Source organism: Thermobia domestica, chromosome 11 (assembly GCF_964235325.1).
Source record: "Thermobia domestica chromosome 11, izTheDome1.hap1.1, whole genome shotgun sequence".
Lineage (NCBI taxonomy): Eukaryota > Metazoa > Arthropoda > Insecta > Zygentoma > Lepismatidae > Thermobia > Thermobia domestica.
The window spans coordinates 239,851,042-239,867,414 of record NC_137464.1 but is presented as its reverse complement, the minus strand read 5'-3'; the positions used below and the strand labels follow the sequence as shown (position 1 = coordinate 239,867,414).

Here is a 16,373-nt window from a genome sequence, read left to right as displayed (position 1 = left end):
GACCCCTAGTCCCTTTAAGTATTTTCATTTCTTTTCTTAGTTTAATTAGACGAGGGAAATTAACGACATCCCAGACTGTGGCGTGTCTGCGCGGGGTAGCTATCGGTGAAGTTTGGCATAGAAATCACCGATCCAAAATTCAGTTTATTTAATTTTTTTTTTTATTTCGGCAAATCATTAGTTAGGGATATCTTAGATAATACTTCTATTCTAGTTTCATTACTGTCCTCGAACCTTCTTAGTTTTTTCTAAGGGGTCGAATATTTTTTTTTACTTAGAGATTTCAAAATTGGGGACGCAGTTACCTGGTCCCTTTCCCCCCCTCCTTTTTTTCTGCTGGTCTGGGCCGGATACGGGGATCGGATTTCAATCTTACAAGCCAACTCTTGTGGGATTGGGATCTGATGGACACAGAACTTGCATCCTTGGCAGCAGGGCGCCCCTTGAGTCTACGTATTTGAGTAGACCACCCTTTTTGGCATGTTAAGAATATTTTGGCTATGGATTTTGTTGAGAGCGAAATTCGACTTCTAACTTTGTAGCGTTAGTTATTTCTCACTTAAGTCTTTGGCGCCCCTATTCTTCGTCTTCCTTCTTCTCTATCTCTCTCTCTGTCTTCATTTCTTCAAGTTTTTTTAATTTTTTTCAACCTTCCCCCCCCCCAAGATTTTGAACTTGTTACTTACGATTTATTTAACGTACAACTCTGATCTGAAATTACCAGCTGAGACGTTGCGAGACACGATTCATGAATGGAGTAGATAATGATTGGGTCCTCCATCACATTTTGACCTATCGCTGAAATGAACAAAGACTTAGTATTTGACGACACTTCGATTACGTTCTTTCACCGTCGTTCCTCTTAAGTTTTTTTTTAATCCGTTGGTCACTTTCCTTTCTGTTTTGGTTTTCGATTACTTTGTAGTTAACCTGGGCCCAGAAATTGTTTTTTGATTTACCTAGTTATATCTAGAAATGTTCTGTGTTACGTGCCTGCCTCACAAAGTTTTTTTTTCCTTCATGATTTAAACACGAATTGATTATATAAAAGTTAAAAATTTATAGACGCGCGGTATCAGATAAAATTTAATTTGTTTCCAAATGTAATGTTGGAAGTCATTTGTTTTCTTGGACAATGTTGCAACCTTGTAAAATTTTATTGTTGGGGATGATTAATTTAAATGTGTGCGCATTTATTATAAATATATATATATAGAGAGAGAGAAATAAATACTTCGAAATGTATGTGTAATTAGTATGTGAATATGATGTTAAAGTAAAAGTATGATATTAAATGTATTATGAATATATGTAAGAGCGCTCGTGTCTGTCCCCCCTAGACGTGTATTGGTTGCTATAGTTTACCAGAAGTCTTCCGACGAATTTAAGAATGTAGATTTTGTTAAGAATACCGCCGTGCACTTAAGTAATTTTCCTTTTCTTCTGAATCAATGTAAGTGATAACCTCTGTAATTATATAATGGCATGCATTGAAAAAATATCGGCAGGTCTAAACGTAACCCCCATCATAACAAATATTATCCCTGGACAATTAACCTAAAACCATTGTGGAAAGTGCACCTTGAATCCTTCTCACCTACATGTGTATCCTATGACTTGACCAGTTTTTTTTTATCCTCAATTTGAACCATCATACTCCGTACACCTGTGGAAGATCATTTTTTTTTAAATCCGAACCATGTATAAACATATACGAAAGTGATCCTAATGAAAGGTCTCGTGAAGTGTCCCAGTGTTGGATAAATAACTTGAAATTATTCGATTAATAAATTTGGAAATAGACCGTCTAAGAAGAGAAACTTCCTCTAGTGAAAGTTATTTTCTCGAAATCCCTAGATGGGTATAGACGTAGCAGTGTGCGATTGCAGATATAAACTGTTACCAGTTACAAACCAAATATAGACGACGAATGGTTTTGTAAACCAATATATATATATATATATACATATAGATATATATATAAATGACCACAAACTAAGTTAAATGGAGCGAAACGTTTTGGACACTACGACTAGTGCGTGAGTTGTGATTTGGACGCTCGAAATTATTAATATTTTAATATCTCGACGTGAGGTAGAGACTCATATAAGTTCTAATACACCAAAAAGTTTTTTTTCTTTCCTCTTTGTCCAATTTTTTTTTTAAGTGAAATAAGTTTTTTTCTTTTGCGTATGTCGCAAATCATCATTTTGCTTTAGCATGCCTAAGATATGATACGTGTAATTATTTTCTTTTTGTTTTCCTTTCTTTTTCGTTTGTCAATATGATTGAATATATAAAAAATTACTAAAATATAACACTATGTACTCTATTAATATATAACCAAGAACTTGTGCGTTTAATATTTTCTTCATAATTATGTGTTTTGTCCTTTTTTTTTCACTATGAATGTAATAAACTATTTGTACCTTTGTAGTTAGTTGGTTTCCTTTAAACATATATACACTGTCCTGAGTGAGTGAGCGTGTGAATGCATGATAGATTTAATATAAGTAATTTTAGTGATATCATTTGTCATATTAACATCCGTAATATATGTGTCATGTTTTAATATATGTGTTAAGGTAAATAACCTAGGTCATGAAGGACCGTCACTAATGGTTTAAATCGGCTCGAGGAGTGAAGCAAAAATAGCAGGATAAGCCTAAATACGACATCTTTCTTCCAGGAAGTTGAAACTTTTATTGATGCGATACATAAATTTATATTGAGTTGATAAGTGTGATTTTTTTTTTCCTCGGCTAATTCATATGTGTGGTCGATCCTAGAGGACAGAGTTCAGATGCTGGATAGTTATCAATCACCGGTTGGAATAACTTTACAAAGAATTAAATTTCACTTTTCTCATTTCCAGGTCTAGGTCTGGGCAACCCCATGATCGTGGTGCCTGGAGCTAGGTCTGGGTGGTATGAGGGAACATGTGTCTATTCCGAAGCATTCCAAAATTGATTAGTTGTTAATAACATTTAGAATGATTCATCTTTCAACGACTTTCCCGACCTTTTACTATATTTCCGGAATTATCCAGTAATCTGTTTCTCATTAAAATACCCTATTTCTTTTCTTTCTTCTTTACCTACCTCCTTCTTTTACCCTTCTACTTTCTTCCCTTTCTTTCCTATTTCTAAATGAAAGAAAACGGAGTCATGATTGAGAGTAGTCGCTATTGGCACGGTCAATAAGTTGTTTCGATGAGTTTTCTTCGGGAGTCCGATATGGAATAATTAACAATAACAAAAGGTTTATTGGAAGTTACTCTATTGGAAAATAATCTGGATTTCAATCAGTAAGTGATCTTTCGTAATCGTCCTCGTTAAAGAGAATTAATTTTAGCGACTCCTCTCCAACTATTACATTAGCTTTTTTATCTTCGTTAATTTTTGTTTTCTTTCACAACTACGAAGTCTGCTCGTAGTTAACAGAGCAGACTTCGCAACTAGAGGGGGATAGGAGGCGTGCTCCCCCTAAACTTTTCATGGCCCCTACAGACCTCAATACAAAATGCTATTATTAATACAAAACAAGGGCACCGATCCTGGGGGGCCCGAGCTCCCTATTGTATTTATGAATATACAATATTTGGCATAATTTGAATGCAATTTGTCTTAAAATTCTCATATATATACCTTCTGCATCTGAATGCCCCCCCAAAAAATTTACATAGAAATCGGCGCCCTTGATACAAAAATAACAGTTTAGATATTTGTAAGAGAATTTTTAATGACTTAGCCCCAACTATCTTATTCATGGCCTCCCCCCAAACTTCTATGCATGGTTACGGGCCTGTAACAGAGTATTTTGATACGAATAGAGTACATAAATACTAAATCAAAATTTCTTTCAGCGAAATAAGAATGGCAAATTATTGTTAACAACGAATATTATTGGCGGCATACGGATATTTTAGCGACATAGCGTGGTCCCCTTTATTTTCTCGAGAACTATGCATGAAGATTTTCTCTGAAATATGTTATTTCGTTCAGCTCGATCTTATTTATCGACTGATGTATACCTCACATTTCGATCATATTTTAATTAAATAGAAAATAAAATTTAAGACTTAATTTTCGACTATATCACATTAACGATATCATGTATCGTCATAATGAAAAGTTTAATGAGAATATACAGGGTGTTTCAAAATGAATATCGGGGCTTTAAGGTTTTGTAGCATTTATTACAATTAACTTACAATTATAAACAATGCATCACATGAAAGAGGAACTCACAGTTTTGTATGCACGCATGCGCATACATTGCTTCCTCTGTCTGCCGCTAGAAAGTAATAGTAGCAATGATGGCGACTTGTAAGCAGAAATCTTTTTGTTTTACACATTTTGCAACACTGAATCTGTAGTTATGTCTGTGTGGAGAATTTTAAGGAGACCTTTACAACTACGTCCTTATCGTTTGCAGTTGCTACTAGCTCTGAAGCCTACAGACTACTGTTTACGTACCAACTTTGCCAATGAAATGTTGCTGCATGACGATTAAAATTTTCTGGATCGTGTCGTCTTCAGTGATGAATTAATATTTTACCTAAATAGCGATGTGAACACTCATAATGTTCGCATCTGGGGGTCAGCAAATGCCCACAAGATGGTACAGTTGAGACGAGAGTCCCCTAAATTGAATGTGTTCGGTATCATAATCATTGGGAAAGTTTATAGGCTTTCTCGTCTATCGACTGGATGTGTGCCGTGTGACGAATCGTGCGTACATTGAACACTTTTAGCAAAAATTGTTTGAACTGTATATGAAATGACTGTACACTATTTTTCAATCTTTTACGTACTACCTAGATATGTATATTTAATTTTTTCTGTAAATGTATTTCTTCTGTATTATTATGGAATTTGTATATTATAGTGAGTTTTAATTTTTAGTAGAATTTGTAATGCATATTGTAATTGGGCATTAGTCTTGCAATTTGTCAATAAACAAGTAAATATCAAATAACGAACAACGTATTACGTTTCTTGTAATCTTTCATGAAAATGGTTTTGTAAGCGTATGCATTTTCTGACATTTACATGAATAGAAGTGCTGCCATCTGTTGTTCCGATGTTCACTATGTTTCTCTACGTCGCCAACTATATTTCCTTTCTCGCAACAACTTACAAATAATTTATATCGCATTTAATATCCTCATAAAAGTCATGTCTGTTTAATAAGAAGCAAAATGTTTATGTAAAATTATTTGTTTGGTAACTGTTTGTAATATAACACCAATACTTGATTACTAAAATGACACCTCATGATGTCAGGTAGATTATTTTGATGACCACCATTTTAACACTACTTCAGGTTACGATGGAGTTCAAGTACCACTAATCATGTGTCATCATTTAACACAAATCGGATAATACTCAACATTTGTGTTCAATTAACATAGTTATTTTTTTACTCTATTCTAACATGTAAAATATTAAACACGCGCAGTACTTCAACACCTTGCTCTCACCAACATGTAACACTTCCCAAATGTAACACTCCGATTTTGATAAAATTTGGCAGGTAGATATTGCACATAAAATAAACGAATACGTGTTTTTTTATTTTCTGTGGAAAAACGGGTTTAGGAGCCAAAAGACTTCAACCAAAATTTTAAAAGTTGACGCCCGAAAGGCAAGAAGAAGTGGACCGATGTAAATGAAATTGAACACAGATATTGTAGACGTAAAATGTGGAAAAACGATTGGGTGGGCCACGAACCCCTGGAAACCTTCGATCACGAAATAACAAAAGTGCTACTAACAGTATGTCGGAAGTGCCTAAGGGACATGAAGAGTTGTAACGAAACTTTGTGTAGGGACAATATGCAAAAAAAAAAAAATAAAATAAAATAAAAAAAAATTAAAAGAAACAAATACTTGTTTTTTATTTTCTGCAGAAAAACGGTTTTAGGGGCCAAAAGAACTCAACCAAAATTGTGGAAGTTAACACCTGAAAGGCAAGAAGAAGTGGACCGAAGTGAATGAAATTGAGGATAGATATTGTAGACGTAAAATGAAGGAATACGTGTTTCGCAATTTCCTTAAAAAAAAAAAAAAAAGTTGGCTGGGGCATGGACCCTTCTAAACCTTTGATTATGAAATATTAAAAGTGCTAATAACAGTATGTCAGATTCACTTCGATGCACTTCTTCTTGCCTTTCGGGTGTTAACTTCCACAATTTTGGTTGAGTTCTTTTGGCCCCTAAAACTGTTTATCCGCAGAAAAAAAAATATATATATATAAAGTATTCGTTTATTTCATGCGTACTATCTACCTGCAAAATTTTATCAAAATCGGAGTGTTACACCTGGGAAGTGTTACATGCAATTACAGCACTAAGAAGAGTCAGTTACAGGCGTTTAGTGTTTGTAGCTCGCAAGACTACGTGTTGCGGTACATGAATGTTTCTATCGTTTTCATAATTACACAGTTTCACAAAAATAAATAAATAAATAAATAAATAAATAAAAAGTTTTGTTCACCTTACCCCAGGATATGGATTCGATGCATTTTGTTACACAGAATCCACATTTCGAAACCCCAGGAAGATCGGATCGTGTCAAATATTAGTTATGGGCGAAAAATTTGTGCGATTTTGGATAGCTGAAGGATACACATAACACAACAATACAAAAAAAGTGCACCAAACCCCAGAGTATGGATTCGATGTATTTGTTATACAGAATCCACATTTCGAAAACCCAGAACGATTGACTGAGTCAATGTTTTGTTATGGGCGAAAAATCAGCGATTTTGGATAGCTGAAGGATACACATAACACAACAATACAAAAAAGTGCACCAGACCCCAGAGTATGGATTCGATGTATTTTGTTATACAGAATCCAACTTTCGAAACCCCAGAACGATTGACTGTGTCAATGTTTTGTTATGGGCGAAAAATCAGCGATTTTGGATAGCTGAAGGATACACATAACACAACAATACAAAAAAAGTGCACCAGACCCCAGAGTATGGATTCGATGCATTTTATTACACAGAATCCACATTTTGAAACCCCAGGAAGATCGGATCGTGTCAAATATTAGTTATGGGCGAAAAATTTGTGCGATTTTGGATAGCTGAAGGATACACATAACACAACAATACAAAAAAGTGCACCAGACCCCAGAGTATGGATTCGATGTATTTTGTTATACAGAATCCAACTTTCGAAACCCCAGAACGACTGACTGTGTCAATGTTTTGTTATGGGCGAAAAATCAGCGATTTTGGATAGCTGAAGGATACACATAACCCAACAATACAAAAAAGTGCACCAGACCCCAAAGTATGGATTCGATGTATTTTGTTATACAGAATCCAACTTTCGAAACCCCAGAACGATTGACTGTGTCAATGTTTTGTTATGGGCGAAAAATCAGCGATTTTGGATAGCTGAAGGATACACATAACACAACAATACAAAAAAGTGCACCAGACCCCAGAGTATGGATTCGATGCATTTTGTTATACAGAATCCAACTTTCGAAACCCCAGAACGATTGACTGTGTCAATGTTTTGTTATGGGCGAAAAATCAGCGATTTTGGATAGCTGAAGGATACACATAACACAACAATACAAAAAAAGTGCACCAGACCCCAGAGTATGGATTCGATGTATTTTGTTATACAGAATCCAACTTTCGAAACCCCAGAACGATTGACTGTGTCAATGTTTTGTTATGGGCGAAAAATCAGCGATTTTGGATAGCTGAAGGATACACATAACACAACAATACAAAAAAGTGCACCAGACCCCAAAGTATGGATTCGATGTATTTTGTTATACAGAATCCAACTTTCGAAACCCCAGAACGATTGACTGTGTCAATGTTTTGTTATGGGCGAAAAATCTGAGCGATTTTGGATAGCTGAAGGATACACATAACACAACAATACAAAAAAGTGCACCAGACCCCATAGTATGGATTCGATGTATTTTGTTATACAGAATCCAACTTTCGAAACCCCAGGACGATTGACTGTGTCAATGTTTTGTTATGGGCGAAAAACTTGAGCGATTTTGGATAGGGAGAACACAAATTTTCGCCCATAAAAAGCAACTGACACGGTCAATCGTCCTGGGGTTTTGAAATTTGGATTCTGTATAACAAAATACATCGGATTCATACCCTGCGGACCGCTGCACAGAACTTTTTTTTTGGCATAGTTGTATTACGTGTCTCCTTCCTGACTGTCCAAAATCGCTCAAGTTTTTTGCCGAAGGAAAGGAACTGACACGGCCAATCGTCCTGTGGTTGTGAAATTTGGATTCTGTGTAACAAATATATCGAATCCATATCCTAAGGTCCACTGCACAGAACTTTTTTTTTCAGAGCTGTATTATGTGTATCTTCTCTATCCAAAATGCTCACGTTTCTCCTCCATAAAAAAAGAAATGACATAGTCAATCTATCTTATCACTAGGCCAACCCAAAAGCATAAAAAGCATAAAAAGTATAACAACAATTCACGCATATGGTTGGTACCTTGAACATGGTTGTGGTTGTCTAAGGGTCCAGAAGAAACTAATTTTAAAAGCATAATAAAGCATTATTTTAGGAAATAAAGCATAAAGCATAATTTAAAATATATAGCCCAATTCTTGGAAAATTCTATTAGAACAATTCTTGGAAAATTCTGTTTAACTGCAAGTTTAATATACTGTATTAATATTTTGTTAAACCAATATTTATAATGCAAAACATTGAGAACGTAACAATGAAACAATGAAAAGCTTATTTTTTATTTCGGTGTAATCCTTTGATGTGGAGAAAGGAAAAAAAAAGAAAGCTTCCCACCAACAGTGAATAGTACACAAGAACTCCACACTATATTGTTATGTGTATCTCTTGAACTTGAGCACTTTCTGTACTTTTTGGTGACATCTTTTGTTTCCCTTTCTGTATATATGCACCTTTATGGAGCACACAAGTGACAAAAAGGTGACTCGAGTAAAGCATATCTCTGTACAGTGTATTAAGTAGAAAGATTATTAAATATGAACGAAACTGGTTGTATAAAATATTAATAAGCACATCAAGATATTTAGAACATTTAATGTATAGTAAATATTATACATTATACACGATTAATGTAAAACAATGATTGAAATTAACAATAAAGCATAATTTGGAAAACGATAAAGCATAATTAAACAAAAAATAAAGCATAATATGGGTTGCTCTAGTTATCACTAATTACACTTCCACGTTGGTTAGGAGTTGAAATATGTTTTGGTGCAAATGATCTAAATGAAGAATAATAAATAAGAAAGGAAAAAACTTTTACATGTGCCTTACCTCCAGCTTTAATATTTCCTAAGAGCCCTGGAACATGTGTGGAGTTGTAGTTCTCAACTGTGTCTGTTCCAGTCGTTGCCATAAGCATTCCTAAACTATTCCACATCTGAAAATATGATTAATTACTGCCAAATCAAGCAATAAATTAAAGTAATCTCTATGAATCAAGGACAATCAGTATTCATCTGATTAAGTTTTTCAAACCTGTGCCAAGCCTGTGCATCATTAATCCGTTTTAAAACTCAGATGGCTTTAAAAAGTAAGTAATTGCATATTTTAGCTCAAGAAGAACTGTAGTATGTTTGTACACTCCGCATCAAAAATATTGCGACACTTAACGCCGTGCAGCTAGGCCACCCAATATACACCTTCTTATCCCATAATCGTGTCTGGTAGAGAGAGACCCTCCCTCTCCTCCTTTCTTCTCTCCCATACTAAAATTAGCTAACAACATGAACGCAATTCTGATTTAAAACTACACATGTATTAGTATCGATAAAATGAAATAACAAAACCGAGACGAAATAAGATTCATAAATTAATCTAGGGAGAAACTGAAACACACACGATGAAAAATTGAAACCAATGAATGTCTATTACACAGAGGTTCACAAATGAGGCAGAGAGAGAGGGAGAGAGAGAGAGAGAGAGACAGACGAGGCGAGAGACGAAGAAAAAGAAAAGGGAGAACAGATAAAAATGTGGAATTTTAAACTTACCAAGAAAAAGAACCTAACATTATAAAGTTCCCTTACCAGAAATCCAACAGTAATATAGAAATAATGTTTGTTTTATATATTTTTTCAGGACTGTTCGAATACACAGAAGATGCTTGAAACATTCACTAAGTCACTTTCAAAAACGATAGCATACTCAATTTCCAGTAGAACTGTAGATCTCACAGACAAATTTAAGATAATGTCAACAGTTTAACACACATGCTTCGTTTCTGCGTGTTTGTTCGGTTGTAAATTCGGTAGTGTTCATTGGACGTACTGATGCAAACTACATTCTAATAAACCCAGTAGGTAGTGTAGGTCATATCTTCCATTTCAGACTACTAATGCAAAGTGAAAAAAAATAAAAAAGAAAAGAAAAAGGAAGAAAGAAAGAAAGATAAAATTGAATGATTGCTATTTTGCTGGTAAAATGTTATCTGAAATATTCTATATTAAAAGTACAAACCGTATCATAATGCAAAGTTACAAATGTTCAAATGGCAAATTGGATGTTATTTGTAGATGTAGTGTACCTTGCATGTTTCAAATTTCAACGTGAATAAATCACATTGAATTATAAGATGGAAACGAATTTGTGTCGAACTAGTATAAATAAAATTTTGTTTTCAAATAACCAAAGAGGTTACCATTTTCTAGTCTTTTCCGAAGACTTATCTGTACCGAATATCCAAAATCACTTCCATTTCTTGCTAATATAACGTTATAATTTGCACAAAAGAGTACGAACACGCTAAAGCTAAAACGGATCATAGTGTCAGTCGGATGATGTTGGTTAGCTTATGGACCACCACTGGATCGAGGATTTAAACCCATAGTGACCCGGAAATTCGACTGAGACTCGGTAACCCAGATGATAAAAATGATATTTTGCTTATTCTCTTGCATTTAAACAGTATTTCTTTCAGAGATGACCAGGACTGGAGATGTTATGTCCAAAGCACGAAAAACTCGACGCTGAAGTTGCCAGTTAATTACATTCTCCAGACCAGGTCTACTTGCTCTTGCTCCGTTTTAACTTTGGAACACGAATACGCAGATGAAGTGCGTGTGTACGTGAGAGAGAGGGGAGAAGTTAAAAATGCAACGACAGGATAGGTAAACAAGATAGAGAGAGAGAGAGAGAAAGAGAGAGAGAGGGACGAATATAAATATGAAACATACTTATCATGACAGTGTATGATGAACAACACACACACTGTTTATTCGAATTCTAGCCAGTGATGCTTTGTAAGTTCTCCAACAGAAGATAAATCTCTGTTTGCAGCCATTATTTTATGCGAAAAAGTTCTACTACCTGGTGGGGAATCGAACCCAGGTTTTCTGCTTGGAAGTCTGGTACTTTACCACTACACCACCGATTGCTTTACCCAAACTTTGTTAAACAAATGCTGTAATATTTCTTTCTGAGAACGATAACACGAAAAGTGTTTACTACAGATCAATGAAGTGTTTCGAATGTTCTGGTAAATCCCTTGTCCTTTCCAACCAACATTTGTAAATCGTCTCTATCATGATAAAGGTGTTTGTTTCCACATTTTAAAGCATTGCACGTATAATATGAGAAATCGATTCTTCACTATCACTTTGTAAAAAATGCAAGGTTGGCATGAACAGGATTGGAACCCATGCTGGACACCTTTATTAATCGTAACTCCATTACGCTACCGCTACACTACAAGTTTTATTATTTCCGTACAGAAATTACAAGCTGAGAACTCAACCACAGGAGCCAAACATAATTAAGTACAAAAGGAGGCTGTAGCCTGTTGACTATATTACATCATAACACATATACTATACATCACAAAAGAAAATTAAAAAAAAGGAAAAAAATTGTACTAAAGGAGGCGGAAGCCTGTTTACTGTATTACATAATAATACTTATACTAAACACCACAATGGAATATTCTATGATAAAAAAAACTATTCCTAAAGAGAGGGATTTGCGTTATTGCAAAACCACTTCCAAAACCCGTCTGAAAAGTTGCCGGTCCCTGTCTGGGGTGTACAACTTTCGACCTGTACGTTTCAAAAACTCAAAATACGTGCGTGCATCTAACAAGGTTGTGAATCGCTGAAAATATAGGAGAGTGCTGGCAACAAGAAACAGCACCGCTCGATGTTTAGTGGGGGGATAAAAATGAAAATCTGGGAATAACATAAATTGCACCGTGAAGTATGAAGGCGGGCGACGGGTAATGCGGCCCAACACCTCTTGCATGGGTGCCAAATTAATGGCGAGCCGACACATTGTGTATATCGATGGGCTAATGTGTCCTCTTGCTGGCAGTGCTCGTACAAAGCTTCTGGGGCTCGTTGAATCTCATAAAGACGCGCCCGTGTCGGGAAAAGTTGATGTACTACCTGAAACCACAAAACCTGCATGTATTCAGGTATGACAGGGTTTGATATATTAGACCACACCTGCGGCCAATCTACGTGTGGATACTTTTGAGGTACGCGTATAGTGCGAGAGAAAGAGTGCGCATTGAGTGTCCTATATAACGAGCGCGCATTGTGTTGTTGAGGGTGGAGAACCATCCCGGAATAATTCCAATATCGAATAAACGTTTTGATATAGGCCGGGCACTGATCAACGAATTGAATATAAGGAGGGATTTGCGGTTGACTATAATCCTTCCAGAAACAACTTACCCAAAGGTTAGTGATAGAACTGAGTGAGGAGAGCGCTGCATAAGTGTCAGCCATAAACAACGTTTGATATTTGATACGAATATTGACTAAGCCCAGCCCACCAGCGGAACGAGGCAAATAAAGGGCTTGTCGGGGAATGCGAAAATAAAAACCTCGCCAAATATGCCATAGGAATAAGGATTCAAATCGTTTGGCATAAATTTCTGGGAACGGAAACACACGCGCTCTGTACCACACTTTAGACACAACAAAAATATTGATAAAATGAATACGGTGAAGGAAATTGAGCCTACGGAAGCGCTGTGAATAGAACAACTTACGAATTTGCGTTAAAAGGGGAGCCCATACTTCATCATAGTTGGGAGTTGGGTTAGACGTGAAGGGGATGCCTAAAATAGTGAGTGAGGTGACATGCGGTAAGGCAGGAGAAACTGAAGGGTCCTCTGGGAGCTGAAAACTGTTAAAGGACAACACCTGTGTTTTGTTGTCGTTATACTGCAAACCCGAGCATCGGGATAAACGGGTCAGGACAGGAAACACGCCCTGTAGTGAGACAGGATCAACTCCCGTTATGGTCAAGTCGTCAGCATACCCACAAATGTTTTGACTGCGGAACAGGGAGGGTCCATTCGAAGACAACATGGCCAAACGATGGAGAAGTGGGTCTAAAACCAGAGCAAAAAGAATGGTGCTAAGACAGCACCCTTGGCGTAGTCCGCGTCGTAAAGGGATGGTTGGGGATAGATGTCCATTTATTTGCAAGCGGAACTGAGCTTTAGCATATAGATTATGAATCACCCGGCGAAAAACAGCGGGAAAACCCCAAGATACAAGCGTCTGATGGAGAAACTGATGGTCTACTGAATCATAAGCTTTGGCTAAATCCACTGCGAGTGCGCCAGCAGGAACATGGCGAAGGTGATAATACGCAAATAGGTCCCGCAGGGATGTGAAGCGTGTATTGGATGTTATGCGATTCATGTAGCGCAGCTTGATACGGACTAATGTATTTCCGAATAATGGGACGAAGTCTGGCAGCGAGAACTTTTGTAAATAATTTAAGATCCACTGGTAATAAGGACAGCGACCTATAATCGGTCACGACTCGCGCGTTGGAGGACTTTGGTAGGAGAACCACAATAGCTACGTTGTGAAAAAAGGGCTGCCCAGATAACCATGCGTTAAACAGAGAAACCAGTGTAGGCTAAGAAAGGACCAGTAACGCTTATAAAAAGCAAAGCTCAGACCGTGAATCCCAGGGGAGCTACGGCCTTTGGTTCCCCGTAGAACAGAAAAAAAATTCATCCGCAGTGATAGGACGTGTTAAGGGGTGAGAATCAGTCTCTGTGAACTTGTGAGGCAGAGCAGACAAGAATTCTGGGGCGGTAGAGAGATCTGGAGTCTGCACACTTGTAAAAGCTGTATAATGCCTTGTGAATTATTGGAGTATTTGTAGCGAGTCAGAAACTACCATTCCACCTGCCGTTGTGAGGAAGTCAATGTACGTAGCTTTCCGCTTCCGAAACAGAAGATTAATTTGGTAGATGGAAGCAGTTTCTTCTGGGAAGCAATGATAAAAATCCTCCAAAAAATAGGCTTGTATTGATGCATGTGAATCTAGTTGACGCAACCTACTCTTAAGTTCCTGAATTTGGATCCTGTTGGCCAAGGTTGGAGGGGATGACCATAACTCGCTGAGAACACGATGGAAAAATTCTGAAAGCGTACGGTCCTGCTGTTGTGCCAATTTACCACGCCATTGGAAAAAACTGCGAATTTTAGGTTTACCGTATACTTGCCACCATGTATCAACATTGGGGAAATGTCGTTGCATCTTACACCAATACTCAAAGCGTGTCGTAAATTCATCTATCACGTCCTCACGAGACAAAAGGGTATTGTTAATCTTCCAATACGATGGACCGTGTCCAGCGGGAAGAGAAAAAGGAAGCTTAAAAGCTACTTCAAACGCAGCATGATTTGACAAAGGGGGCAAGAGGATTAAAACGTGCAGCACTGCCTTGCATAAAGGATCTGTGACATAAACCCGATCGAGGCGACTTTGAGTTGACAAATAGCGAAATGTCATCACATGCGGTGAGTTAGAAACAAAAAGAGCATCATGTAGCTTCATGGCACGCACAAGCTCAACTAGTGCTGGGCAGGGAGGTGAGGGGGTGAGGGAATTCCCTAGGATCTATCACCGCATTAAAGTCGCCCAACACTATACATTGATCGACACCAGGAGGAACCATAGATGGTATAGTCGTTGCAAAAAACTCATCCCTCTCTTTAATTTTAAGAAATCCAGAATAAGGATACAATAAGATAATGCATATTCCTGAGATATAACATCTAATTGCTCTACCATCAGGTGATAGCATGACACGATCATAAACTGAACCTTTTCTTACAAGTATCGCGACTCCTGTGGTGTTATGACAGTTAATTATAGCGTTATAATCGGGGAGAAAATCGAAAGAATGAAAAGTCAATTCAGTGAGACAACATACATCAGGACGGCGGCGCTCGATAAACCGCTTTAACGACGTTAGATTTGGTGCAGAGCTAACCCTATTAATATTAAGAGTTAGAAGAGTGAAAGCATTTAACATGGGCATGCCCTGAGGCACTATGAAAAAACACACATTACAGTACTTACTTGAAAAATCCGTAGAAATATTGGTAGATAAGACCACAGCAAAACTATTATTCTGGCACACTTGATAACAAACGAGGAAAAATAGAGAAAACAAAAAAACACGCATAACATGCGAATATGTATCGACACAAAAACACAGCTGTTATCGTATCGTGACAAGAAGGCAAACAAACAACACTCACTATAACTCAGAGTCAGACGTGGAACGAAATTGTGGGGGAGGTTCTCGTGAACTTGGCTGTTTGGCTCGTGGTGGAACACACTGGGAAACAGGTTGTTCATTCTTTTTATTTGCTGACCTTGAAACTCGGCGGCGCTTTTGTTGTGAGAGAGAATCAGACTCCTCGGAATTAGCACTCTGGGAAAAAGTAGGAAGAATAAAAGCTTCATTACCACTTGTCATAGACTCTGCTGAAATTGTTGTAATATTCTGATTTGTAAATTGCACTGACATCTTCGAAACTTCCAGTGGCGGATCGGTAGGTTCCTGCGGGGGCGCAGGGAGTGTGGGCTCCTCCATCTCAGGCTGCAATGATTTGTATGACGTAGAATCATCTGCTCGGCGAGGTAGCTCAGGGAAGTCATCAACATCAAGGATAGGTTTATCCTGCGCGGGGCCGGACGGGAGGTCTGAGGGGGCCCCGCCAAGCGATCCACAAAACCTGAGGAAGGAGCAGGACGCAGCACTTTCCCTATTTCCGTCATCTGAACTGATACAGCGTTAGGTTTCACACCCTGCCAACTGGTTTTTTCTTGACTGGGCAGCAGGATACGGTGTGGGAAAAACTCTGGCAAAAAAAACAGGTAATGGGTTGTCCCTCATACGAGACACTCACTTTGTAGCCCTGTATGATGACACGGGAAGGGATGTGTTTCGTCAGTTCCATGTGTATGATTCTAACACCACTGTCGATTCCAGTGGGAAATGGGGCAGTCCAATATAGCGTTTCCACTCGACGCACGGTACCATAGGCCCGAAAATGATCCTCTAAC

General features: G+C 37.5%; 1 protein-coding gene across 1 annotated transcript in view; it reads right to left on the bottom strand.

The window, feature by feature from the left end:
• LOC145663792 (uncharacterized) overlaps positions 1 to 16,373 on the bottom strand; it is a 59,535-nt gene that overhangs the window by 23,713 nt on the left and 19,449 nt on the right. The window contains exon 3 of the mRNA XM_081729883.1: positions 9,324 to 9,429. Within this exon, the coding sequence (XP_081586009.1) occupies positions 9,324 to 9,429 (106 nt within the window). The remainder of the gene's footprint in view (positions 1 to 9,323; positions 9,430 to 16,373) is intronic.